Source organism: Curcuma longa, chromosome 11 (assembly GCF_044706935.1).
Source record: "Curcuma longa cultivar G26 ecotype Majalengka, Jawa Barat chromosome 11, ITB_CL_G26_1.1, whole genome shotgun sequence".
In the NCBI taxonomy this organism is placed as follows: domain Eukaryota; kingdom Viridiplantae; phylum Streptophyta; class Magnoliopsida; order Zingiberales; family Zingiberaceae; genus Curcuma; species Curcuma longa.
Window position 1 is genome coordinate 30,462,841 of NC_133871.1, and position 27,490 is coordinate 30,490,330.

Genomic DNA, 27,490 nt, shown 5'->3' on the forward strand with positions numbered 1-27,490 from the left:
ACTAAAGATTAAGTCTAAATTCTGTAGGTCAAACTCAATAACATTTACATCCTCAAACTGGCTGATCGTATCAATGTTTCCTATGATTGTCTCCCCATATATAAATACAAGAAGATCAAGGTTTCCATGGTTTTTATAGGAAACCACGACTTCCTAAAAATCTCATAATCAGCTAAAATTGGAAGGAAAAAAAAACATGGTCACCAGAAACACAAAACACCTCCAGTTTCTTTACTGGTTGGCAAGATCATGGATCATTATCAATGGGAATCGTCAAAGAGGTAATGCACCTAAAGTTATTGCGAATTGTTTTGACCCTCCATCAATCTCCTTTCTGCCGCAAGGCCTGCTGCAACTGCTGGTGGTAAATTCCTAAAGCTCGCGGCATGATCGTTTCCATCTTCGTGCATCTCAGACGAGCTTGGCAACGGGAACAAGGACTCCACATCTTTCAGTGTCCAAAGTGGCTGATCTTGGCTTTTGCTAACTTTGGCACTGATGACAGAACTGACTGCTCTAGACATATTCAACTTGTATATGCTCTCCTCTATAGAGTTCTTGACCTGTCACAATGCGGACAATAGACAGTGAGGTAAAGATGGCCAATTTTGATTAAAAAAAAAAAGAGAAGATGACGCATAATAATCAGTACTATGAATCGGTGAATAAATGTCTTCTTATCCTGCCCGACTCTATGGATGCGGCTGATTGCCTGTGCTTCTGCTGCAGGATTAAGCAACGGTTCAATGAGAATAACGTGCTGGGCTTCTAAGAGATTCAGACCATTCGCTCCATGTTGAACTAGCATCATGAGGACTTGAATAGGTTTTGCAATGAGCTGCCCTTTTTCTTTTTCACCTCGTGAATTCTCTTGTCCTTTAAATTGTGAAATTGCTACTTGCGATTTCCTATAGGTAGATTGGTTGATAGTTGCAATGACATTAGATTCATTACAAATATATTCATCCAATAAAAAATCACCATATCAATGTCGACTAGCTCTGGAAAGTCAAAAGTCCATGCACCACAAAAAAGATTCTAGTATTTATGTTACTTTGTTGACATCTAGTGTTACTTTTGCTCGTATATTCCTGTTGACTTCTAGAAGTGTAATGCTAATCCATATGTCGGTTGATTATTGTAGGTTCCTAAAATATTAGAAATAAAAACTAGCAAGAAGCAAACAAAAAAAGTTGAGGATATTTGTGGTCAGTATTGAACTTAAGAAACAAACTATTTTAAAGATTTGTATGGTACCAACTTATTAAAACATAAAGAAATAAACTATTTTTAAGCAAGAAAAGTTCAAGGATGATTCATATAATAAGTAACATACATTACCTGCCGCCTTTCATCCGAACAAATGTAATATTATTAGCAGCTAAGGCATGTCCTAACACATCAAGAACATCATTCCAGCTGGAAAACACAAGAATTTTGGCCTCTTGATCATTTAAAGTTGCCCATAATATTCTTCTTACAACTGCTTCAATCTTAATGAAACAAAGAAAAATGGTCAGATAGAACTTACACATGGTGATTCAATGAAAAACTGGTGAAATATATAAATTAGCATGGGAGACTGAGGAACTGCTAGTATTTGTTTCAAATTCTACACATCATGGTAAAATCAAACGGATTAAGATTTGGCAGTTACTCGAGTTTTCCAGTAATGTATGATAATAGCACCACAGAAAAATATGAGATGTAAAACAAAATATCTGGGAAGATTGGCCAACTTTAATTTCATCAAAAGTAAAGCTTACAGATGGTCAGATGGCTGTACGAAATCAATGTATATATACACTAAAAACTGAATCTTTGCATTTTCTATTAATTAATGACCATACCAGCAAAAATCTAGTTTCAAGTAACAATCACACGAGCAGTATTTAAGCAAAAAATGGCTTTGCAATGTTGAACTAAGATGAATAAATACCTTCCTGAAACTACATGGCATGGTTACCAAAATTCCAGTTCTTACCTAATAAGCATAGTTTACTAGGTTCTTTAAAATACTGGAAAATTTTGGAAACCTTAATAGAATGAGAAGCATACCTTTGTTCCATATGATCCTTGGACTATGATACTGCTTTCAGAAACAACTTTAGGTTCAGAAGAATTGGGTCTAAAATCACTGCCATTCTGTTTTTCATCTACAAATGCAATGTTCTCAAAGTCTGTACGCTGACGACAAGTAGGACATGTAATCCATTTTCGTTGATTTTTTCCAGAATGCACTACTGCATATTCAGTCATTTCCAGACAACCTAGAATAATATGAATACGGTTCAGAGGGCACAGTTAGACATGTTCAAATATTACTGGAAAGGGCATGCTAGGCTATAAAACCTTGTACCAGTAAACAAAAGTTGATTGGAGAACAAGACAAGACAAATAGATATGTAAATGGATCAGATGACATTATGCACCTAGTTCCAGCAGGAGATGGATTTAAATGCATTTTCAACCAGAATACTCAGATACTATCTTGAAGATCAGATTGATAATAACGGGAGGCTCACACAAACTGTAGCTAAAGTACATATAGTCAATTCACAAGATGGATGCTCATAAATGCATATAGCATAAAATAATTGTAATGCTGTCAGAGTTTACATAGCATAAAATAATATAATAATGCTGCCAGATTTTACAAGGTCCAAAACTATGGATTGTGTCAACTGAAAACATATTGCTACACATTTAGACAATAATCAAGTACACTTCAATCTGTGAAAATTTCTCCTACTCTAACCAAACAAAAGAGGAAATCAATGAGAACAAAGAAAAAGTAATGAAAAGGTAAAATTGCTCACATTTGCAACAAATGACATGCCCACACTCAAAAACCATCTTTTGATTCATAATTTTCTCATGACATATAGGGCAAGGCTCATGATATGTCTGAGTCACATTTCCTTTAATTTCACCAGGAGAAGCTGTATCATGAGGCATACAAAGTGAATCAGAATGATGAGGACTTTTTTGACTAGAGAGAGCCATTCCCTGCATCAAACGCACATTGAGTAGTTGATTAAGAAAACAACTAGGATTTGAAAGTTGCAACATCCAACAGAAACATGAAAGAAATGTTCCCAAAATCAATAATATAGCAAGCGTAAATATTTGGAAGCCACATAAAACTACATAACAAGGCTCTATCAATCCTGCACAAGCCATGTGTATCTATTCTAGACCCCTTTAAATCAAGGCTGAACAACAAGGAAGATACTTAAATCTATTTCCACAACCACCATTCTTGCAGTCCTGCCACACTGTTTTTGGTAACGTCATGGTGCTTGTGTCCAAGTCAATTTCTCAACCCAAGTTCAGCGCACATGAAGTTCTCCAGGCAATGCACTCTCTACCTGTGTACCAGAGCAGCCAAAAGAAAGCCACAAGAAAGTGTTTCTAAGGATTCTATTGTGGGACTCCCCAAATCTGCAGTATTATTGTGATTGGGGACAGATTTTCAAAGTATGTAAATTTCATCCTGCATCCAAAGAATGTTCGGCAGAAGAGATGCCCAACAAAAGTGTGGTGAAATATGTGGGGACTCCAAAAAGTACTGTGAGCGCTAGAGACTCATGATTCACTGGAAGGTTTTTTAGACCAAGCTCTTCAAGCTACTCAGTTTGGATTTGACCATGTCAACAGCCATGAATACGCAAAAAAAAAAAAAAAACTAAATTGAGTGAGTAAATGCTATTTAGAAGTATATCTTTGACACCATGGGTGTCAATTAGAAGGAGCGGGCCCAAGTTGCTAGAAGTTACTCCATTCTACTACAACTTACACCAGAGCAAATCATCACGAAGAAGCCCATTTAAGCTTTTTCTAAGTCACTACACTTACTTCAAGTACCTTAGCCACCACCTACAAAAGGTCAATATCCAACAGTATTTCAACACAGGTAAAGGGTGGCATTAACAAACTGAATTAGCATGATCTTTACTTGTACAAAGCTGCCAAAAAGATGAAAAATGGTCAATGGAAAGAGGACCCATGAAGTTCCAAGTCAGAGACATGGTCCACATGAAGTTATATCGCCAGAAGAGGTTGAAAGGCATCACCAATACTTCGATAAGAAGAAAGGTCATTTAATGATCATCAAAATGTTCTGATGGGAAAGTTGTCTACAAGCTTGAACTCCCTTCGAACATCAATGTCCATCACGTTTTTCATATGAGTGTTCTCAAACCTTTTCAAGAAGATAAGGATGATCCTTTTAGAGGACAATCCAAGCATATAGTCCTGCTAACATGCGCACCCAATATGACAAAGAAGTAAGCAGCATCTTTGTTGATCGAATGGTCAAACGCCCAAGACTAAGACATAAATACTTGGTTCATAATAAGGGACAGGTTGAGAGAAACAAAGTGAGGAGTCAACTGAAATTTTATGTCAGTTCTCCATGCAGATATAAAAATTTCATGCACAAGAGGCAATAGAGACATTGTCAAAATCAATGGGGGAGAATGTCACACCAAGCTACAATATGTTGCCAAGCAGGCTCTTTATTGAGATTGAGCACTACATTAGTCTTTCAATACAGCATGAAAAATTGCACCACAAAAAAACAAAACAATTTATCCCACCAAAGAGAAAAATTATGATTAATTGAAATGTGATTTAATCCATGGTAGCATAGCTTGTCAATATCAAGCACATTGCAAGGCGGTGGTGGTGTTGCAATAACAGGATTGGTTTTAGCATTGATCAAGAAGATGAGGTGTGCATCATGATTTAAAATTTTATATTGTGCTAGACGGAACAGGCGAAATAGGCAAAATGCCGTTTAGCCCAGCATCGCGGGCCGCCGTGGGGTTGCGAAGGCGCCATGATCCCTCAGGGAAGCAGGACGTCGTGGATCAGTGGAAACGTTTTCTAATTAAACAAATTTAGGTTAATAATTTCAATCGACTCCTAGCTATAAATAGGGATAATCTAAACAAACTTAATCAAACTCTAATAAAACTATCCCATTAACTTTATATATATACATATATATAACAAAAATATATAATAAATTATTTATTTATTTACCATATAGAAGCGCCACGATCCCCTTTTTTTTAAATATTTTTTATTTTTGTATTTTAAATTTTTTTAATATTTAAGTTATTTTTTTAGTTAATATTTTATATTTTAAAAAAAATACCGAAACCATATCGGCACGACACAATACGATACCGAAACCGTATCATACTGATCATAAATCGAAACTCTGATAAAGTCGAGATTTAAACCATGATGTGGATTGTGGAATCCGATTGATTTCATTGGATGAGGCTAAAAAAACACTAAAGCATGCAGGAGCCTTGGTGGAAGGAGTTGGCAACAGAAGGATGGGAACAATGGGTGATGGAAGAAGAGTAGTTGTCCACTTTGATAGGAATCGTTCTTGTGTTCCCTAAGTGGGAACAGAGGTGCACAGTCACTCTAATGTGTCAGGCAATTAGGGTGGCGAGCTATCAGACAATCAATTATGTCAAGGTTGGATGATTGAGTGTTGTGGGTGTGAAGCATACATGTTGGAATCTTTCATGAGATTGATAGTGTAGGCAGAGTGATTCAGATTCCTTTTCAGTATAGAACTTCAGGACAATAAGGGAAATGTGAGACTAAACTAAGAATTTTGCTTCGATACCAATTAATGCAACACGAAAAATTAAACCTAAAAAAAACAATTCAACTAACCGAAGAGGAAAAATGTTATTGACTCAAAATGAAATCAAATCGTCTAAAAACTTGTTCTCTTCACTTGTCTCTATAGATTTCTTGAGATACTCTAAATTAAGTCAATGCTTAAGGCCTCAGATTAGTTTCAATGGTGTGACTGGATGACAGAAGCAATGAATCCAATTTTTCTGATTATACAAAGCCAAGAAATACTAAAATTCAATAAGAAACTCTACTAAAACTTTGTTGTTGGTGAGCTCTTGTGAAAATATATCAAATGAGTAATTGACAAATTCAATACACATTCAATGCTATAATTTTAAGGAGGTAATAACAATGAAAGGACAGAGTAACAGAGGCTTTAGTTTACCTTGAGATAACGGAGTTGTCCTTTAAGGCGCTGTAACGATGACAACGAAATAAACTTTTCACTAGTTAATTGCAGGTTAGATGGAATCACTTCTTCTTTACTTAACACATTTATAGCTACAGGTTCATCCTCTGTTTCTTTTAGACTCAATCTCGTGGTAGCCATTTTGATTTCATCATGAGCACGCAATACCTGAGCTTGTGCTCTTGACAAGGATCTTGCATGGGTGTATTCCTTGCGCATAGCCTAAATAACATTAAGGCTGAAGAATAATTATCTTAACATATTTTAACCATGATTAGTTAGCACAAAGCTTCTAAAAATGGACAAACTTTTTAAAAAAGGAAAAACCAATTATTTGAAGTCAGGCCATAGAATAACAGCTTATATTGATGCCAACTTCGAGATTGGCTAGGTAATGTTTTACAAACAAGCAGAGCGTAACCCAACATGCAACATACCAAACAGGAAAGATGGATCCATCAGGTATGGCTATATTACTCTTAGGATAAAACCATGTTGTACCACGATATGCTACCTGCATAGTCATTGATTAATCAACTAAAAAACTGTTGAATAAATGCAAGTTATAGTGATTGTTAAGTTCAGAATGATATTACTTATTGATATGCAAGTGTCTTCTTTCTGTCCTTGGAAGGAGAGCGGAACATCATATTCATAACTGAAGTAAAATGATATAATACCAGTTTCAAAATTATATTCTGATACTGCACCTCTAGATATCTAGCTATTAACAAAAGGAACATATAGTAACAGAAGAAATATAAAGTTGTAGCTAGTGTGTTTCTTTGCTGAAGCTCAATTAGACTAACATAGTACAACTATGATTGATATCCTGTCCTGGGAATGGTGCTTGAGACAAGTATCTCAAAAATGTCTCATCTATTTCTACATCTTGTGATTAAGAGTTCTGTGCATACAAGAAGGCATATTTGGCAGCAATACTATACTGCGTTATTTGAAAATTTTGAGTACCTTTGACTTCCATTTTGTGCAAAACAAACAATCAGACAAGCTTTATCTTGCACACAGCAGACAAGTGAACCAAGTAATTATCCAGAACAATATATGTAACAATTAACAAGAACAAAATCAATAATAAATTAAAGAAATACCTCAAAAAGAAGCAAGTGCTTTTTAGCAGATTCCAAGCCCTGCTTTCCTAAGATCGACTTTGAGTGGCTTTTTATGACTCTAAGAGTAGTCTCCAGTTCAGAAGGGACTTTCAATACCTAAATTAATCAAAACCAAAATGCAGATCTGCAAATACTACAATAATTAAACAAAGATAAACCTAAAGCAATGCTTGTTATTACATAGAGCATAACAGTCATAAACAACCAAAGATAATGGACATATAACCTCAACAAAATCAATCAACACTCCACAAACAGGATCACAAGGCATATATTGTCAACTTTTTTTGCTTTGGAAGAAATGTAAATAGCAACATTATTAGTGTACATATAATAATTTTTTACTAAAATTCTAGAAGATACAAGATAATAATTTTCTACTAAAAATTTTCAGAAAATACAAAATGAAACTGACAAATTTTAAAATGAGCATGCATTACTTCTTTGAAAAGGACTATCCTGAGAATTAGAAACTTGATGTTTACATGCTATTTTAAGCAATTGTTATTCTACATTCACACCCTATATGGACTTGTTGGTCATAATGCAGATAAATCTTGATCATACATATTGTTTGTATATGCCACTGTGAATACTGATTTTGATTAGATCTCAGAAACTACAAGATTAATTAGAACAAAAACTAAGTTGTATTGAAGATCCCGTGAACAAAATTAACTTTAACAATACTACAGAAAAGTTTAGGTATTGAGTTGAATGGACGAGTTTCTGTATAATTTTAAAATTATCATGACATTAATAATAGGGTAAAACAACATAGCAAAGTCGAGGCATTTCTAGAGTTGTGTGGTCTTCCTCTATCTTAAACAATAACTCCAGGACAAAACCAAATAAGTGCCCTGCACTAATGAGAAGAGACCGAGATAAGAAGGTAAAATGAATGAAATCTTCTTTCACTCTAATTATCTTTACACTGGCCTCGAGAAATTATGCCAACTCACAGACTTTACCCTGGAAGGCACCCTGGTTGTTTGAATCAACTTGCTAAATTGTTTGACATTATAACAGATATTGCAATTAGCTCTTATACTTGACTCTTCATCTATCCCTTCATATCAGCATTGGGTACCCTGACACTCTATGTAGACACTTGATATTTCTTGTGATCACATGTAAAAAAAAATTATAAACAGCCATGTGAGACATTTGGTTTCATAGCCATATCAGATACTCGTATCCAACTCCAAGCAAAATAGAGAATAAAGATACGAATCTCATGGATCAGTAATCGTGCAATAAACATCTAAGAACAACATTAATTTGGAAACTTGCAGTTGGAAAATATATCACAGCCTACATATACTTCATAAGAATTTTGAATTAGCCAATACATTATTTGAGATGCAAAACACCAAAGCTGATAAGCTAAATCTGTTCTGAGAGAAAACCACCTTGATCAGAGAAGAAATGAAAAAAATGGCATACAGAAAAACAATTATACTACAAGAGATAATAAACCCATCAATATGCATCTGCATAACTACCTGAATAGCTTCTTTAACAAGACGTTGCTTAGTCTTTCCATTCCCATTGTCAACTTCTGCTGAAGTTTTCTTGTTCCGAAAAAAAAGATTTAACTCCAAATTCCGCCTTTGCATGTCCAAAGCTTCTTCTACTGATTCAAACATTGCACAATTGCTTGCTTTCCTCACAAGGGCGAGTCTAGCTTCATATACCTGGAATAATTTAGATTAGAAAGGAATTCAGAACTTACAATTACAAATCATAAAATCACAGATAATCAACCTGGAATAGATTATCAAGTTCACAGTGAAGGCATAGAGCGCCATCACCAACATCATAACAATTTGGACAATATCTAAGACGTTCAACGTCGTCAGCCTTGGGATTGGCCATTGTTTTATCAATTTCTATTAGTCGGCAAATTAATTCTTGCCTGGAATTTCCCAAAGAATCAAGACTAGCCTGGATATTGTACATTAATCCACTTGTGCTTCTAAACCTGATCAACAAAAAGGAATCAGAAAATGAAAATAAACAATCTACAAGCAAAACAGAAATACCATAAGAACTTGACATAAACTTTTTAAAACAATGACAAAGAAAGAGCATCTCCAATGCTCCACCTGTTCATGAACTTGTCAATCCAGATTATTCAATTCTTTGTCTCATAAATAAAGAATTGGTTGATCTCATCTATTTACTAACCAAATAAAATTCATAAGGTGACCCCTTAAAGAAAAACAATAAAAGAAATTAAACAAACCTTGATGAAACTCTCGATAATCCTGCACTTTGTGCATTTCTAGAGAGAGCTTGCTCAATCTTCCGTTTAAGGTCCTCAGACGATTCCTTGTTCTGATTAATAAGATTAAGCGCATGTAACCACCAACTGCTTTGATTTTCTAGTTCATTTAAAATCTTAGAGACCTGGGAAGAATTATACAACCAAATTTTTTAATGGCAAAGCTTGAAACAAGCATAAGGTTAGACTACTACAAGATTTAGGAAGCAATGTTTTTCCTTTTCTTTTTTGACTAACTATAAATTTTCATGGACAATTGGGTGAGCACATAGTTAGCAACTGAAAAAAGAATTTTTCAAATTTTACAACTGACATCCTGAGTTATATAAAATAATATTAGTCCCAACCAGTACTTACAATACTAGACGATCTCAATTACTTGTCATATAAATAAATGATGTCTTAAAAAAACCATACTTTTAGCCAATAAAAATACATGATGCGAACTTTATTGGATATACCAAGTCCAATAAACATGCCTTGAGTTGGCATAGAAATATGATCCCAATAGTTGGAGACAAGATTCATATGAGAAAGAATAGTAAATGAGCCTCCATTTGAGCTGCCAAAGATTAAGGTACATGAACATCCATTTGATCCCCATCAAAGTGTGCATTGAAACCCTTGCAAACCAATGGGTGTAAAAAAAATAGTGCGCTCTTCCACTAAAATAGATCAGGAACCTTGTATGGCAAATATATGCAACGTCGGCACTCTACTCAATAATATAGGATGCCCCTGCATAACTTTTTGAAGTATCTCCCATATAATGGGTTTTTTTTCCTGAATTTTACTTTTAGCAATTCCTATGTTACAAGCAACATGTTGTCGGATTAGACTATGAATTACAAATGTTTACAAAAGTTCTAGTATTATTTTTCAAGGTAATCCATACTAATATAATGAAAGCAAAGGACCCACAACAATGACAGAATGTTCCATATGATTGATATGTTTACCAAGTAAAGTTACAAGAAATCTTCCTTCTTTCCCTTCAATTATATCTGAAAAATGACTTGTAAACTTTATTGTGCACCGTACCAAAGCAGGGATTAAAATACGGTTTGGTGTGAGTCGACACATACAAATTTTCTCGTTCTGCTCGCCAGTTGACACATGGAACTTATCTAAGGAGAGATTCTTCAGAGACTTGCGATCAGAAAAACAACATGGCACCAACCACAACAATGAAGGTTTTATGACCACGAGGTATCTATCGTAGTGTTGAAGCTTCCAAGACATGTTTGAGACGACAATAAAGTTTCCATAATTTGTTTGAGATCATGGCAAAACCATTGTGTCCGGTCCAATACAAAAGTGAAGCTTAACTGACGTGTCTGAGATGACAATGAAGCTTTCACAACCTCTGAGATAACAAAGAAGCTTTTGCGAGTCATCTAAGCCGATGGTGAAGCCTCTTCAAATTGTTTGAGACAATAAAGTTGCTCAAGCTTTCCATGAGTTGTCTAAGACTCCGCAAGCTTCCACAAGGCAACTACATAATGAGGTTAGGTTGTTAGGGTTTCTTGTTCTCCTTGTCCTCCAATCGTCTTCCTTTTTTTTCTTTACTCTCTAAGCCCCTCCCCCCCCCCCCCCCCCCCCCCCCCCCCAAGGCATAGTTGTCCCATCTTAAATGACCCCAGGGTTTGGACATTCTAATAACATGTCAATTCCATCAACACATCCCTCATTAGTAATAATATCTTAGAGCAGCAAATGTAGTATTATGCCTAACAACATAGCCCAGTGCCTCTACCAAGACTAAGTACAAAAGGTCAATAAAATTGGTAGGATAGTCTCACAAGACATAGCAAAAGGTTAAGTTAAACCAAAGTATGAAGGCTAAAAGCAGTTGGACTCATGAACTAGAATATTATTAAGTCTATCCATCACTAAAAAGATATAATGTCTACAAAAGGAATCATGTATATTTATATACTTAAGCACACAACTCATCCTATTGATAAAAACAAGTGAAGCACCCAATGCAACCGAAGTGGTCTCACCAGTATAAAGGTGTCACAGGTGGCGTGATTCCCTAGTTAGGCACTAACAACACTAGTTATCTTGCACCCACTATGTCCCTAAAGTCACATGAACACTGGTTAGGCATCCATAACTTGACCCGTCATGCACCTTATAATATCTCTAAAGTAATGTGATCCTTGGTTAGGCATCGACAGACTTAATCGTCATACCCCATAATATCTCTAAAGTTATATGATGACAGGTCAAGCATCAATCAAACTAATTGCCATGCACAACATCATCAATGCCTGAAGAGCACTAATCATCAGGCTAGAAGACCCTCAGATAAGAACAAGATGTATGTGACCACTCCCATTATAGATTAATCTATCTTGTGCACTACATATGATAACTACAAGTTCTTAATGTTAGGGTAAAGTTCCACATAAATAACATGTAATAATAGAAATCTCCAAATATGCATCATCATTAAAAAGAAGAAAAAAAAAGAGTAGGCATGTATGTCGATGTAATGAGATACTCATGAATTAACATAAATGATAAGCATGATATAAAAGATATAAAAGAAACATGTCGTTAACACGCAAAAAAGCCATTAAGTCTCCCATGAAATGACCCTTCTTCATTCCTTCAACCCTTGCAAGGAACACCTATGATCTTATGCATTTGCGCTCAAATCCTAACAGTTTGATCCTAGCCCAATTCAAATCCCACCTAGGATCCAGATGATTTACATAAATTTCGATCTTAAGATCCTAAAGTGCCTATCACAATTTGGACTAGAATGATTGGTGCAGTTAAATAGTAACTTAGAGTCTGAGATGCATGTGAAAAACCTATCACGAAATTCAGAAGTTTGAAATGATGGTATGGAGGGAAAGAAGAGAAGCAATGTAGATTATCCTTGAAGAAATATAATCTCCTTAATTGGGGTGAAAAGGAGAAAACATAGTTTTTTACAAGATGTAACCTCGAATTTCTGCCAATTTGACAATATATATTGCAGGATAATGGAATCAATTGACATAAGCATCCTTTCTTTTAGTACCCAAATAGACAGAATTTAAAGGCCAGACTTCTCTGTACGTTTAACTCCAGAGAGGAATAATTAAAAGTTAAAACCCAAGGAAAATTTTTTATTGTGACAACTTTTAGTTTTTTACCATGCAATCAGAAATAGGAATGAAATGGAACATAAATATGACCAAGTACCTGCATGGATGAAGTTTTGAATTCTTCCTGGGCCAAGGACAATTTCGTAACAAAGGCAGATAGGTATTTCTGTTTAATGTTTTCAGACATCTTCCTCAAGCAATGAATAGCATAACATCCAGATGACACATGACAAGGAGCATCACTTTCTGGACTTGTCTTTTTACTATCAACTGAGGAGAAATGACTAAAGGTGTTCACTTCCAAAGTTTTCACTGATTTTTCAGTGGATCCAGGAATTAACAACGCACCATCATCGTGTGTATTATGTTGCTCCAAAGATGAATCCTGCCAAGTGAAAACTGGTTTGCAGTCCATATTAGTTTTGCCTCTCTTTACATAGTACTTCCCAAACTTGTCCATGTAAGGTGCTTTCCTTTTCTTCACTTCATTATTATCAGAAGGATTTGATCCAGCTAATAAACAATGTTCTAAAAATTCAGAAGTGAGAGGGATTATTTCAGCCAGGTTGTGGTGAATGTGAAGGTTCAACAATGGATCCAAGCGAAAATCAATAGAATTTTCATCAGCTAATGCCAATGCTTCTTTATACAATGACACAGCCCTTTTTGCATCCTCCTCAATTACAGCTAATCCAGCTAGACCATTTAATGCACTAACAACTTTTCGTAAAGCTTCTTCTCCTTCGATTTTGGCTTTTCCAATAAGAACCTATAGAAAATTTTGAGATTATAATCCTCAAAACACAAGCATATTTTTTGAAATAATGGGACATGAGGTGAGACTACTACTCACATCTAAAATTTCTTCCATGGTCAAAGGATTTTGTTGCAATGAGCAGAGACCAGAGCTTCCCACTTGTGGATGGCAACAAGCCTGACGGAGCTTTAAGAGAGGGCCAACAAGCTTTGCAACTTCATTATGCGAGAGGAAGTCACAGTGTGAAGCATCAATGCCTGCAGATGAGTAGGCATTGCATCATAAAGGGAATTGCAAATAAGCAGAGGTTCCCGTGAAATATGATAAATAATAATAAAGGTGGAAAATTAACTATTACCAGGCACAGATGTTCTTTTATGAAGATCACCCTTCAAATTTTTTATAATTTCATGAGCATGGCTCACACAAGTTTCATGTTGTTTCTTATAGAAATGTTCTTCGATTGATGAGAAAGTAAGCCATGACAAGCATTCTTCCTGAGGTGGCAACTCTAGCTCATCAGCCACATGCACTTTGGATGATCGCCACATTATTTGCTTAAAGAAGTTGTGTACAAATTGCATAGCTACTGCTTCTCCTTTCTGTAACAAAAGTATTATAAAGGACCTTAGTAAGTACAAGAGGAGGTGCAACATACAGACACAATATCTGGTAAACAAAACTTAATGTAAGTGCTAAATACTGATTAATAGAGACATTAGGGAGGTCATACTCATACAGCTTGCAGTATAATGTAAGTCAAATAGCAAATAAACCAAACATTAAGAGTCTACTGAATACTGATGGTTGGTAACCTGAGGAATCTTGTAATATGTGTCATTGACAATGCCAAAAGAAATATAATTACACATATAACATACAATATTTGGAAACATGGTCACCCACCTCCTGTGATGAAGAACATTACATCATAGTTATTAAAACCATACAATTGAGGTTATGAACCACACAATTCAATCCAATTCACGCTCAAAATGGTTAGAGCCATACGAGTGAATCAAACAAGTCAATAATTAGTTGGATTCGATATGCTTCATACTAATTCGATACAGATCAAACAATTCATGATTCTCAACTTCGCCATTAATAAGATGTGGTTGAGTATGAGGATTCATCTTTGACCCTTTATAAGTTACATTGTCTTCGACCCTTTGCTCACCGAAGGTTACTTCTTTGGCAGCAGCTCGTTGTCTACGACCTTTCACTCATCAAAAGCTACTTCTTCAATGATCCCTCATCATCCTCAACCTCATTAGACATCTCTCAGACAGTCAAGCACATCTGAAGCTACAATAATTTCTTCTTTGAGCGTCTTCGACCAGAGGACATCAATCAATCATTGACCAGGGAACAATAATCAACCAAAGGATAGGAACAGTCATCAACCAGAGGACGACAGATCATCAACCAAAGGACAACAATAGATTCAATTATAGGATTCCAACGTCGACATCTATATTCCCTGAATGTTCACACTAATCAATGTTGATTAGATGAAGTCTCACAACCATCATCCTTAGCAATGTCATCAATGTCTATACTCTATATTACTGAAACACCTTTGACCAATAGACATCACCCCTCCATCATCTTTAGCAACTCTCATTTATTCCTCAAGTTTCTCTAATCAGAAGATGTCAATATATCCTAGCCCCCATACTTAGCCACCGACATAGATGACTTGTTCACTAAGATGTTGGAGGCTTTTTTCCTTTATAGGTGCGTACAATCATTGAGTAAGATGCTGAGGAGGAAAAAGAAGACCCAGTTATGTTAAATCAAGAAGATGAGGAGGAGGATGACATCTTGAGTAGAAAAGTTATAAAGTTATTGTGATATAATACTAGTATTTTATATATTTCAGTCATTCAGAAAATAGATGAAAATTTTAATGATATTGTGGAGATATTTACCTAATAACATTATGGTATTTAAACTCTTTAGTTATATAATGCATTTATCATTTGTGGCAATATGTTTTATTAATTAGATTAGATGTTCAATAGGATTTTCTTACAAATTTTTGTTAGTTTTTTACTTCTGTCTCTTTTAACATGAATTTTACGATTCACAATTCAATACGATCCAAGATTGCTTCATGATTCCAATAATCCAATCTCAATTCAACAACCTTGCATTATATCATTCAGCCTGTTTAAATCAAGAATTGCTATAATTCTCCCAGAAGACATAAAATTTTCAATTCTGGACAATCAATAGATGTTGGATTGAACAAGAAATAACCTTTGTGGATACAAGTATTTCACAGGGATGTTCACAGTAACATCAACTTTGGGCTACTGATGGTCCTTTAACTTAATGCAATCTGGTAGGATTGTTTGCCAAAAGAAGAAATGACAAAGCCTTATGATGCACTTTAATTTAAACGTAGTAGTCTAATACAATCAAGAAAATGCATAATTAAACATAGAGTAGTTAATTTGTACCTAAAACCTTAGAGAGCTTTTGATACATGAAACTTTATGTACAAGAGCTGGCTAATTTTCTTCATCCTCATATTCTCTTTGGAGATATCACCTTCTCCAAGGGGCTTAGAGGTACTTTTAGTTGAAGATAACTTTGGAAAATGTATAATTAAAGCATTTTACCCTTTGATCGAAAGGTTTGTACAACTCCAAGAGCAAGACAAATCCATCCAACCAACCACCAATGTGAAACTACCCTATTATTTAAAGATTCATTCATCACGTGGCATATCAAATAGATCATGATCTGAATCAAACTCAATGCTCATTGCTCAGTCATCCCAGTTCCACCCAAGATGCATTCCGGCAGTCACATTATGCCTAAGCAAGTGCTGGGAATGGTAGCTCAACAAATGTGTACAAGGCTATTGCTCTTAGGTCAGAATCCCTTGTCTTGGACTTTGCATAGTATATGCACGTTAGTGTGAGATATGTACACTTATACTGTTACATTTATTGACAATATATTAGAAAAATGTTGCATGTGGTCCATGTGGTGATTGGGTTCCAATGGTTATTTTGGCTATTTTACTATTAATAGATCGACTAATGAGTTATTTGTAGAGTGGTTCTTATAAGTTATATGTTTGCTTCACTTCCAAATATGTCTGGTTAATGACCCACTCAGCATGTAAACATTTGACAAAACACTCTTAAACACTATGTTTTTCCCATATAATATTGACACAAGGACATCTACAAGCCCCCGTGAGCTCCAACTCTTTGGGTTGGTGTTACCAGCATCGTAATAGTGAGTATTAACATTTGCTAAAAATGAGTCCTCACCTATACCCATGTTCAATGAATAAATGCAGATTTCCACAGCAAAACAGATGAAACATTAGTGGAATGACAATTTCAAAATAAATGACAGCTAATTTATATTGCCATTAGGAGAAAGGTGTATCTTTAATACCTGACTAGTTAAAAAAATAGCATGCTCTCATCAACTTCAGAGGAGGCATGTCTGTTCAACTTTCTATGAAATAAACAAGTACTACAGGCTAAATAAACTTCAACATCAAAAGAAGATATTAAGAAGATAATAAAGTATAATAAAAATATCATTCAGAAAAAGGGTACACAAGTTATTTTTAAACAAGGAAAACTTGAAAAAGATCAAAAACTGCTAGTACGGGATGGGTTCATAAAAAATTAGAAAAGAAAATACAGACATCTCTATTTTGAAATTTGTATGTCAAAATTGGCGCTCAAGTGTCAATCTGTTGGAGTTAAAGCTTCTTTGCATGAAATAAATTTGCTAATTAACTGAAATATTCAAACAATTGAAGACACAATAACCTCACCTCATAAGGATCTTTAACAATTTCAGTCCACCACCGATAGACATCAAAAGGAGTTGCTCTAAGGAAACGTAGAAGCCCATACATGTCATCAAGCTTCCGTTGAATAGGTGTTCCTGTGATACACCAGTGATGTTGTGCATGCAGACGCATTGCCATCTCTGTCACAGAAGCTTGGTGGCACTCCACCATCTGTGCTTCATCCAGGCACAGCCTCCACCAAGTTATCCTTGTAAGTGGAGTAGGGACAACAGGATACCTGAACATATTAACAAATTCACTAAGTATCCATCTTTTTTTTCTTCACTTATTGTGTCTGCATGTATTAAACATTAAATGAATTAGTTTTGTAGAAACATATTTTGAATGGGGAATATTTCTAAGGAGGTTTTGCAGAGTTTAATTTCTCTACTGCCCAACCAAAAGATGTCAATGTCTGTTTGCAGACAGCAGTTAGTATTATGCGCTCATCTTTCCAGATGAACACCTCTGCATTTTCAATTGAGTACAGCTTTCAAATTTGTTCCCAAAAAATAGAACAAGGTTTGTACAACGAACCCTCTATTGTAAAAGCATGCAAATATACGTAATGGGGATTAGCATTACAGTATTGCTTCTGTCAAGAGGAAAACTTATCCAAACCTTTGAAAAAATTTTCTAGGCATGCGCTGTTTTGAAAGTCGGAACAGAATGTTTCAAGGACCGGGATTTGCACTTACTGCAGATTTTTCCTGAAATTCCAGATTCATCAACACCATGGTTTTAAGTACTAAGAAGGAAGTATGTGCTTGCTGCTTAGTTGATTGTGACACATAGTAAATCTGTAAGACTTTTGCGTGGTAGCATACATAAGGACTTGATTGACAAACTAGCCCAAGGGTTTTGTCAAAACAAAGAGCAGCACAGCATCAGCTTGAAAAAGAGGAACATTTCAGGCACTAACCATGCAATTTAGCACCCATTATATAAATCACTAGCATTCTGATTTGTTTCATGGATCAAAGAAAACAAAATTTTAGCAATTACACATTTTGTTAAATACTTCGATTGGTATAACTCCTCGATACAAAGATAATGCATTGATTAAGAAAAACAAGCGCTAAAAGAAGACACAAACAGAAAAAAAAACAAATTAGACGAACTAAAAAGTAAGCAAACAAGAAAATGGAATGTTATCATGGGTACCTCTTTTTGAATCTTAAAAAGTGACGATCACCATCATGCCTATCAGAATCATGTGACAAGTCTTCTTTTAATACATCATAGGTTGTCAAAACAATGTCTGCACTAGCCAGTTCCATCATATCTGTTCTTGAAGTAATCGAAGAATCTAAGTTCCTTGCACCTTCATAAGTGCAGATTTTAAGAGATCCAGACCTTGTATGACTAGATTAGAGAAATAGGTTAGCTCCACAACCCAAGCTAAATACACGAATCAATGAATCAGAAGACTGTGTTTATATAGAAATTCCCAATAAAGATTCAAATGAAAATAATACAAACTCTTTTACCAAAAAGGGATTAAACTGAAGAAAATGCTGTAATATAAAGCAAAGTGCAGGCAATAAGAATGGATCTACATGCTGAGACATTTATTTCACAGCCTCATCACCAGCAACTTGGGTGGAGTTCTATATTCCTGAAGCAGTCTCCTCCCTGTAGTTAACTGTCTAGACTCAAGAGAAGATTACATTCCCAGGTTTAATTTATTTGCTAAGCTAAGATTCATGGCATGTTTTTGGTATCAACATTAGGATTATTCAGGATGATCCAAGGCATTTGTGATCTGACTGGTGATCATTTGATAATTTGGATAAGTTTGCAATTTATGGATGTAGAAATTTTGCCTTGTCAATATAGTCTGCTTGCTTGCTTTGGGAAAATGATATTTTTGCCACTTTGATATACCTACAGGATCCTCCGCATGCTCCTCCACCAGGGATCTCAGCTTAGGCTGGGCTGCCTATGTATAGTATGAGAGAGATGAGTCTTCAACCTTAAGTTGGCCCTGCAGACATTGTATCCCATAAAATTATCTCATTTCTCAATAGCAATGTTAGAAATTTTATTCACTTTGCCCAATTTATAACCACAACAGTCCTCAACCCATGTATTTCCCATCTGGTGTACTTCAAGATTTTTTTCAAATCTTTTTTTTACCTTCTTTTATTCTCCCTGACGTAACCATAATTTAGGTAGATTCTTATGAGGCATTCAAATCCCACATTCCCTCAAAAAATTCCAAGTATTTTAGTCCACTTTTTTTTTATAATTTGTTTAGGATATTCAGTTGTAGAATAGGATATTTGTTCTAGTACATCAAGCAGGAAAGTAGATGCTCCTAACCAGAAAACATAAGATGCTTCTATCTCTAATATCGGATATTCAGTTGTAGAATAGGATATTTGTTCTAGTACATCAAGAAGGAAAGCAGATGGTCCTAACCAGAAAACATAAGATGCTTCTATCTCTAATATCGGATATTCAGTTGTAGAATAGGATATTTGTTCCAGTACATCAAGAAGGAAAGTAGATGCTCCTAACCAGAAAACATAAGATGCTTGTATCTCTAATATCGGACTCTTCATCTACCCATGCATACCCACGTTGGATACTGACACTCACTAAGTGGAGACCTAGCCTCTATCAATCACATTTAAAAGTTTCAAGAAGCATATGTATTAGACACCTTAATCCACATTCATTCATTTATTTGCACACAAGCCCAAGTAACATAGGCTCTAGTCACTGGAAAAGTGATTGCAAAATAGTTACATAGGATTTATATCTTATTCATAAGAATACAAATGAAATGGAAATTTGATTAACTCAGTTAACTCCCTTGTAGACTAACTATCCACATCATCAACTCAAAAATATATGTTTCCACAAGTTACAAATTGCAAGCTTAAATGCATGACTCAGGCAGATGAGCTTTTATCTAAAATTAGAAACCAGCTTGGAATGGACAAAAGAAGAAACAAAAGATAAATGTTCAAAGAAAAAATTTGCAACATGTTCATGTTCTACTGCATATCAATTTCACCCATCTCTTTTAAATGTTTATGATTTTTTCTGTCAAAATGATTAGGTAGACCAATCCTCAATGCTGACCAGTAGATATCATATACTGAACCCCAGTTTACTGATAAAATAGTGTATTAATGGTTGTGTCTCATATGCCTATATTATAATCTTCTAATAGTTTATCAAAAAGAATTTCTGAAAAAAAAAATTTATGTACAACAGCAGCAACCATAATGAAAAAACACAGACAAGGGCTGCAATAAACACACATCTATAATTTCCAAGCTTTTCAATGCTTGGAATTAGAAAAGGCACAAACAAACAATGAAATAAAAAAAAAGTTACTTAAAGATTTAATGAAGCAAAAGAAAAAAGCATACCGCACTATCTCTGATTCCCACTGAGCCAATATAGGTGCTGGGCAAACTATAAGAGTTGCACTACTGTATGTGTCAACTTTAGCAGCTTGAATAAGCTCTGAACACAGAGAGCATATGTAATCCTCATCAATTTCTGTTTTGATGCTAGTATCTTTGTACTTCCTACGACGCTTTGATTTGGACAAACCGTTTACAACACCAACTTTGGAGTCATTTTCATGTGAAGTCAAACAGTTCTTCTTAGGGAAGAATCCAACACACTTGGCATGCTGCCAAGCATCACAGAAATCGCATTGCACCCATAACCCTGTATATTTTGAGCTTTCACTGGCAGCTCCACAAATACACTCAACACGTTCTCTTTTTTGTCTTTTTATCTTGGGTTCCATTTTGATAGAATGAGTGTAATTTTGGTAGGCATAGCCTGCTTCCATGGATGGTCTACGATGGGCCAAGATGCAAGCCAACAACTCAACAGTCTTGCCCAAACCCATCTCATCTTTGATAGGGAATACAAGAAATAGGGAAAATGGTAATGGCATGGTTTGCATGGTGTTAAGAAGGTAATGGAATTCTGTGTAAACAATAAAAAGAGAAGGAAAAGATCAGTTACCAGCTAAGATCCCACCAGAAACATATGTTGATGGGCTTGGACTCATAGAAATACTTCCGCTGAAAAAAATAACAAAAGAAATCAAATAAACTGCAATATTGTGGCATGCTACGAAATTTATGTCGTGGTGAACAAGAACAATTTGAACAAAGATGAAGTCGATAATGGTATAACACTTTTATGTAACCTAGCACATGATTTTCAGTTGCAACTAATCTTCTTGTTGTCCTTGTTGTATACTAGTACCATTCATTTGGATTCCTTGCTTCCTATGAAGACTTTTAAGTTTAATCATCAAGTGGGTTTTATCAGGCTAGCAAAGCTTAGAAAGACCTTATCCTGAAGTTGGCCATGACTTCAGTTCTGCAGTTCTTAGCATTACCTCTTCATGGTAGCTGAGATTCTAAACTGAAGCTTAGTGGCAATTTTGACATCTACTCTCTCTCTCTCTCTCCTGTTTCAACAGCAATTTTTTTAGACAAGAAAATGTCTCCTAAGTCATTAATTTGAAAGTGATGACAAAAATAATCTTTCAAATTTCAACCTCATGATTATGTGTCATCACTACTAATGATATTGTCATTTACATAAATAAATACACAAATAAAGATAAGGAATCACATCGCAGTTTGTGAGGAAATGAGAAATATTGAATAATCTAATGCATTTTTAATCATGCCAAAATGAATGAGTATAGAAGAATTTACCAAATGAAGCTCCAGTCTAGACAAAACAATTTTTTAGCTTACATTAACAGCCTAAACCCAGAAGGTTTTGTATTCACCTAGTCAATATTGCCTAGAAGGAAAGCATTTTCTTATATCAAACTGAAATAGTGACCATTTGACACTACTCCGGAAGTCAGAGAAAGAGGGATCTATGTGCAACTGGTATAAGGTCAAGCCACCAAAAAGTAAAAAAGAACACATGTAATAAACAAACCGCATATATGGTCCATAGTATTTTAAGAAATGACATGTTATATTGACAATAATACATCATATAATGTCACAAAACTTATATGAATTGCTATATAATATATCAAACTAACTAACAAAAGTATTTAATAAAAAAAACATTTATCACATAACAATTAAATTAAGCAATCCATAATTCCAAATACAAATATTTGCCTGTAAATCTAGACAATGCATATAACAAAAACAAATAACATACAAAAGTATGTTAACCCAAAAATAGAGTCCATACAAAAGAAATTGTGTGTTCACTTAAGCAATGTGCAAAATATGTTTCTCGTACACCTAGACAGAAAAACTAATTTGAGGCTTTCTGAAACAATGAACAGACTGAAGCAATTTCAATCATAACAAAGGATGTGTCTATATAATCAACACCAGATATTTACGAGTAGCCTTTGTCACCCATCAAGTTTTGAGCATTTCGATGAAATCATCAAGAGATGCTCTAATAATACTACAGCAGATGCACATAATCCCAATAGTAGACTTCCCTAAAAAAGGATAATCGGCCCCAATAAGCATGAGTTTTGGCATTAGTGTGCAGATGTTGTATTTATGCCCATATCAAATAGCATGAAGCACTAAAAAATACACATGAGAATTGGATCAATCACCAGCCAAAGTAAGGTAAGTAGCTGTGAATTTATGCAACTCTTGTTGATTCAGGAATATTGACAGATTTTGTTGTCAAATGTCATGGACAAGAATTTGATAGGAACAACCCAAAAGGTATACTTTTTTTCATTAATTCCTTTGTGGCAATACTTATAAAACCCATAAGATTTTGAGAGATTGTAGAATTAAAAGATAAGAGTAGTCAAAGAATCTGACACACTTTGGACTAGGCACACAATTGGTTCACAAAATGCCCTTACCTTGATGAAAAGGAATAATGGAGCAAAGTTTTAGGCTGGTGGTGTTTTTGCAATTTTTTCCTTTGATGCAAGAATTGCATGAACAACAACAGGCTATTGTTAGTGCAACAAGACAATGATGAAAGCTTGCAAACCTTAGTTGTGAGAAGCTCTAATGTTGAAGAACTCTCATTTATATTCAACATAATAAAGACAAGATGGGCAGCATCAATGGAAAGAGAAGTTGCCTATCTGAAATCACAAATTGTACCAAAGAAGAGGGATCAAAGATGGTAGCTCAACCAGAATGCCACAGGAGAAAGCATGGTTTTGACCATAGAAATGAGATCAACAAAGATGGAGGCTACTAGTAGATTCCATTTGGCACATATACACATTCTGATTCCACTATTGGAATAAAGAGAAAGAGTATTATGCAATTGTCATTAACATGTATAAAAACTTAGTATAATCAAGAGTATGTAGAGAGACATGTATGGGTCTTAGAAGAACATAATCAGAAATTGCTAGTTACCAATAAAGTGTAACTTTGATAGATCAAATGAGAGAAAATAGGCTAAAATGAAGAATGTTCAAAGAAGAATAGTTGATTTCATAGTTGAAAAAGTTGAATCAATTAGAAGATATGAGTGTTAACGAGCGAAAAAGAGGATTAAAAAAACAGTCAACCAAGCATAATTGAAGCCTTAAGTATTACCGGTGATATAGTCATATTTAGAGTTCAATGGAGCAATAAGACACATGAAGGCGTTATCCAAAAAAACCTGTGGCACACAAGTAGTCCTTGTGTACCTGAACAAAATGAACATAACAAGTTCAGCATGTTATCATATTCCCTGTGATTGATAAAAACCTTGAAGGAACTTGCTTGTTGTTCACTTTCCTCTCAGGCATATATTCATGGAATAGCCAATCCTAATTTTCAACATTTCATATTTGTTTTATTTCTTAACTATCTGTTTGTCACTATTATCATTTAAAATATATAATAATGATGATAAATAAATAAATAACAAAAAAATGGATTAGCTAAATTTACATTGAACTAAAAGATTGTTAACCATCATTATTGAGCCATGTCACAACCATTAGGATCTGCCAATCATGCTATGGTTCTTCAATCATTTGTTGAGGCAAGCAAAGAATGAGCCAAGTCTAGCACCCACATGTTGACACATTCATAGTCATTTGTAGTCAGGTGTCTCCTAATGATCTCCCTTTCACAAGATCTTCTACCTACAGAAACTTTGCTGTGGCTATCTTATGCATAACCACAATGATCCTGTGCTAGTGATAGCTTTTCTGATAGATAGTTAAGGATCTCCCCACTCAAGCTTTGGAAATGTCCTTAAAAAATGGTTTTCAAACTAGACAAAGAAAGATTTAGTATCAAATTTTGCCTCTTTAAAGCCTTACTTGAATGGATTGTAGAACATTTTAGGACTTTGATCAACAAAACTAATCGGCACAGAATATGGAGCAGATAGCTGAACAGCTACTTTCTCGCCTAAAGTTGTGGCTCCCTTCTCTCTCTGGACCATCCAATACGCTGCACGACGTTGGTAAGGCCTTAAACGAGGAAGCAAGTCAAGAAGGTCTTCGTCCAGCATAGGTTCCTCCCTGATGAGAAACAAATAAACTGAAACTGAAACTTCTAAAGCAAATTATCTTGCAACCAAAGGATGAAATAAGAATATTTTTGTATTTAAAAAATCAAATCGTAGCGTTGGTTGCATCAGGGCAGAAATTGACACAATATCTTCCCCAATTTTGTGGTTAACCCAAAAAAGTATGCATGACAGCATGATAACTTTACATGACTCCACCCATATGTAATAGGATAAATAATGAAGGGCATTGAAGCAATCTACATCTAGATTACATAACTTTTAGTACACACCTTGACCTCTTAATGGCTTCAAAAAATGCAGCAACATCAAACTGAGTATGCTTGCTTTGGTTGTTGGCAACAGCTTGATCCACTGGAATAGAAGGATCATTTATTCGATATATAGCTTCTAAAGTTGTAAACTCAGGGCGTAACCAGGCCATAGCATTCATCATACTCTTTCTCCATGGCTGCCTCACTGTTTCTAAGAGGGAATCACATGCATCGAAAGCATTTTTCAGAACTTCTATCCTAAAAATTAAGGAAGGAGCTTTCTCAAAATCTTCGACAACATGAATGAGCCTTAAACTCAGGAACCCCAGGCTCACTAAATGGACAAGACCTGAGACACCCTCATCAGACCCATCAAAAGTACCGGATAATAAGATGGACCGGTTTCTTCCAACCTCTGTACAATGATCTTCTAAAAAAAGAAACTCTAAAAAGATACTATTGACTGCTGATAATACAGGCCACTGACCTAATCGAAAGCTACTCCTCTTCACATTGCATAGACGAAATCGTAGAGAAAACTTTAACTTATTCAACCTATCTTTGATCAATCCATAATCAATTATTTCACCATCATAGTTAACAGAATTTAGAATCACTTCAGCTATATCAACATGTTCTGAGGAACCCTGATTATTGCAATCTATATCAATATAAATAGGTTGCCCAAATTTTGAATGTTCCTTGTCATCATCTACGCCTACTTGTTTGCTTGTCTTAGCATTATTCGAATTGTGTGCTTCATTACAGCTAGGGGAACAGACTTCAGATAGTTTCCCTCCAGACCTAATTGGGCGGGATTTCTGTCTACCCATCTCTTTGGGCAAAGGGGTTAGACTCAAGAACCCATCGTAACCTGAATGGAACTGTAAAATGCCTGCAAAATAAGAAGCAAATGAGATATACAAATAAACTTCTTTTAGAAATTGCAAGGAACAGATAAATAAATCTGTAAAAGTTGCACTCTTGAGTCAATACAAAGAGGCATATTGATAGAAAAATATTTGGTCAGACTACAAGAATGAACTTTTCGTATTTTACCACAGTAAAGATAGTAGAATGTGACCAACAGTCATTTGGTCTAGTGGTAAATGAACTAGATACATGAGACTTTCAGCTTTGAATCTGTATAAGAGCACCATCAGGAGGAGTTTAACCTTGTCGCACCAACCCCAAATGGAGAATTATCTCACATCCCACCTCCAATGTGGTGTGGGGATCCTTACTAATTCTTCTTCCACTTCTACTGAAACAAAGGGTAATCTCTCACATGCAGCTACAGAATAAATTATGAAAAATATAAATCCTATGTTGTAATGCCACAGATTCCACCACCCCAAAACTATATTTGGATTGTACTTCAGCTATATCATTTGTTCTTGAACTAGTAGATGATTTTAGTTGATAATAGCAATATCGTTCCCATTGGTAATTCAAAACCATGCATGAGACCTCGATCTTATACAACTCCTCTATAGCCACAAATGAATGTAAGACTAGTTCAGTATTATCGCTTCCTTTTGTTTTCGAGTAGAAAAAATAAAGATCTTTTGGAAAGTTCCAAATTAAACCATGAAATTTTGGTCACTAAAAGAAAATGGTCAATACAAAAAAAAAAGTAAAAATGGGGTTCTCGAACAAAATAATCATGAAGCACTACTCCAATGATGAGAACCCTAATCTGGAAACAAATAGGAAGAACAGAAATTTCAAATCGGTAGGTATAGATGTAGGACAAAAAGTTGGCTAAATAGCCTGCAACGAGCTATCTAGATGAATTTATGGTGAAGTGTTTTTCCGAAACCCTTTCTACCGGATCGCATCGAGATAGAAAATCAGACCATTAGACGCTAAATCATAAGCAGATGGATTAAACAAGAAACACAGATATCTATAGACAAAATTATTAAAAAAAATACGAATAACGGAGTAAATTGAAGTGCACTTGAAATAATAAATCAGACATAGGCATCCAGAAAATACCCAACTTCCATCTATAGGTTAGCTTCAGCGATCACAATACCAATAGCATCAAGCACAGTCTTTTCGGAGTAAGATAACAAGAAATTTTTCAATCAATTTCGAGAAACTAAGGGAGGAGATGAACAGGCAGGCAGCACATTTAGAAGGCATTGATGAAGTACCTCAGTCAAGAGCTTCCCGCATGAAGCACGCGATGACAGCTACAGCGGTGGCGATAAAAACGAACGGCGAGCAGAAGAGACGGGCAGAGAGCGAGCGACGAGATTGTCGGAGTTGAGAGCCGCCGAGAGAGGTTTTGGCTTCCGGCTTGCTTGCTCACGATTGAGCATCGAGATCTGACGAAGTCCATGCGGCGGATGAAGAGGAGTGCCAGATCCAACGGATGGACACGTTTTATTCGAAGACGTGGCAACCCCTGAACCCTTCACATCCCCTGGTACATTGTGCTCTGGTGATCAACATCCGCATCCAGACGCCTACTCCAAATCCAATTTGCGTCATCTTTTTTTACGATGACGAAAGTAAAAATAAAATAAAATAAAGTTAGAATAAACTGTCTTT

The 27,490-nt window shown here is 35.4% G+C and overlaps 1 protein-coding gene across 3 annotated transcripts; it reads right to left on the bottom strand.

Annotated features, from left to right (window-relative positions):
• Window positions 1–27,288, bottom strand: LOC141839101 (uncharacterized). 3 transcript variants are annotated; one of them, XM_074726763.1, is made up of 20 exons: window positions 27,091–27,288; window positions 24,947–25,823; window positions 24,463–24,666; window positions 21,192–21,250; window positions 20,579–21,077; window positions 18,357–18,557; window positions 17,175–17,430; window positions 13,719–13,962; window positions 13,457–13,617; window positions 12,701–13,372; window positions 9,461–9,624; window positions 8,980–9,196; window positions 8,718–8,909; window positions 7,192–7,308; window positions 6,056–6,301; window positions 2,820–3,009; window positions 2,059–2,270; window positions 1,342–1,493; window positions 653–908; window positions 1–563 (listed from the first exon to the last, which is right to left on the bottom strand). In XM_074726763.1, exons 2-20 carry the CDS (start codon window positions 25,759–25,761, stop codon window positions 297–299), a joined length of 5,124 nt encoding a protein of 1,707 aa, XP_074582864.1. In that variant the 5' UTR covers window positions 25,762–25,823; window positions 27,091–27,288; the 3' UTR covers window positions 1–296. The 3 variants fall into 3 exon arrangements, with proteins under 3 accessions (XP_074582864.1, XP_074582865.1, XP_074582866.1); XM_074726764.1 differs by lacking the exons at window positions 24,463–24,666; window positions 24,947–25,823; window positions 27,091–27,288 and adding an exon at window positions 21,574–21,668; XM_074726765.1 differs by lacking the exons at window positions 24,463–24,666; window positions 24,947–25,823; window positions 27,091–27,288 and adding an exon at window positions 21,574–21,667 and having other exon boundaries at window positions 20,579–20,885.
• Window positions 27,289–27,490: the final 202 nt, after the last annotated feature.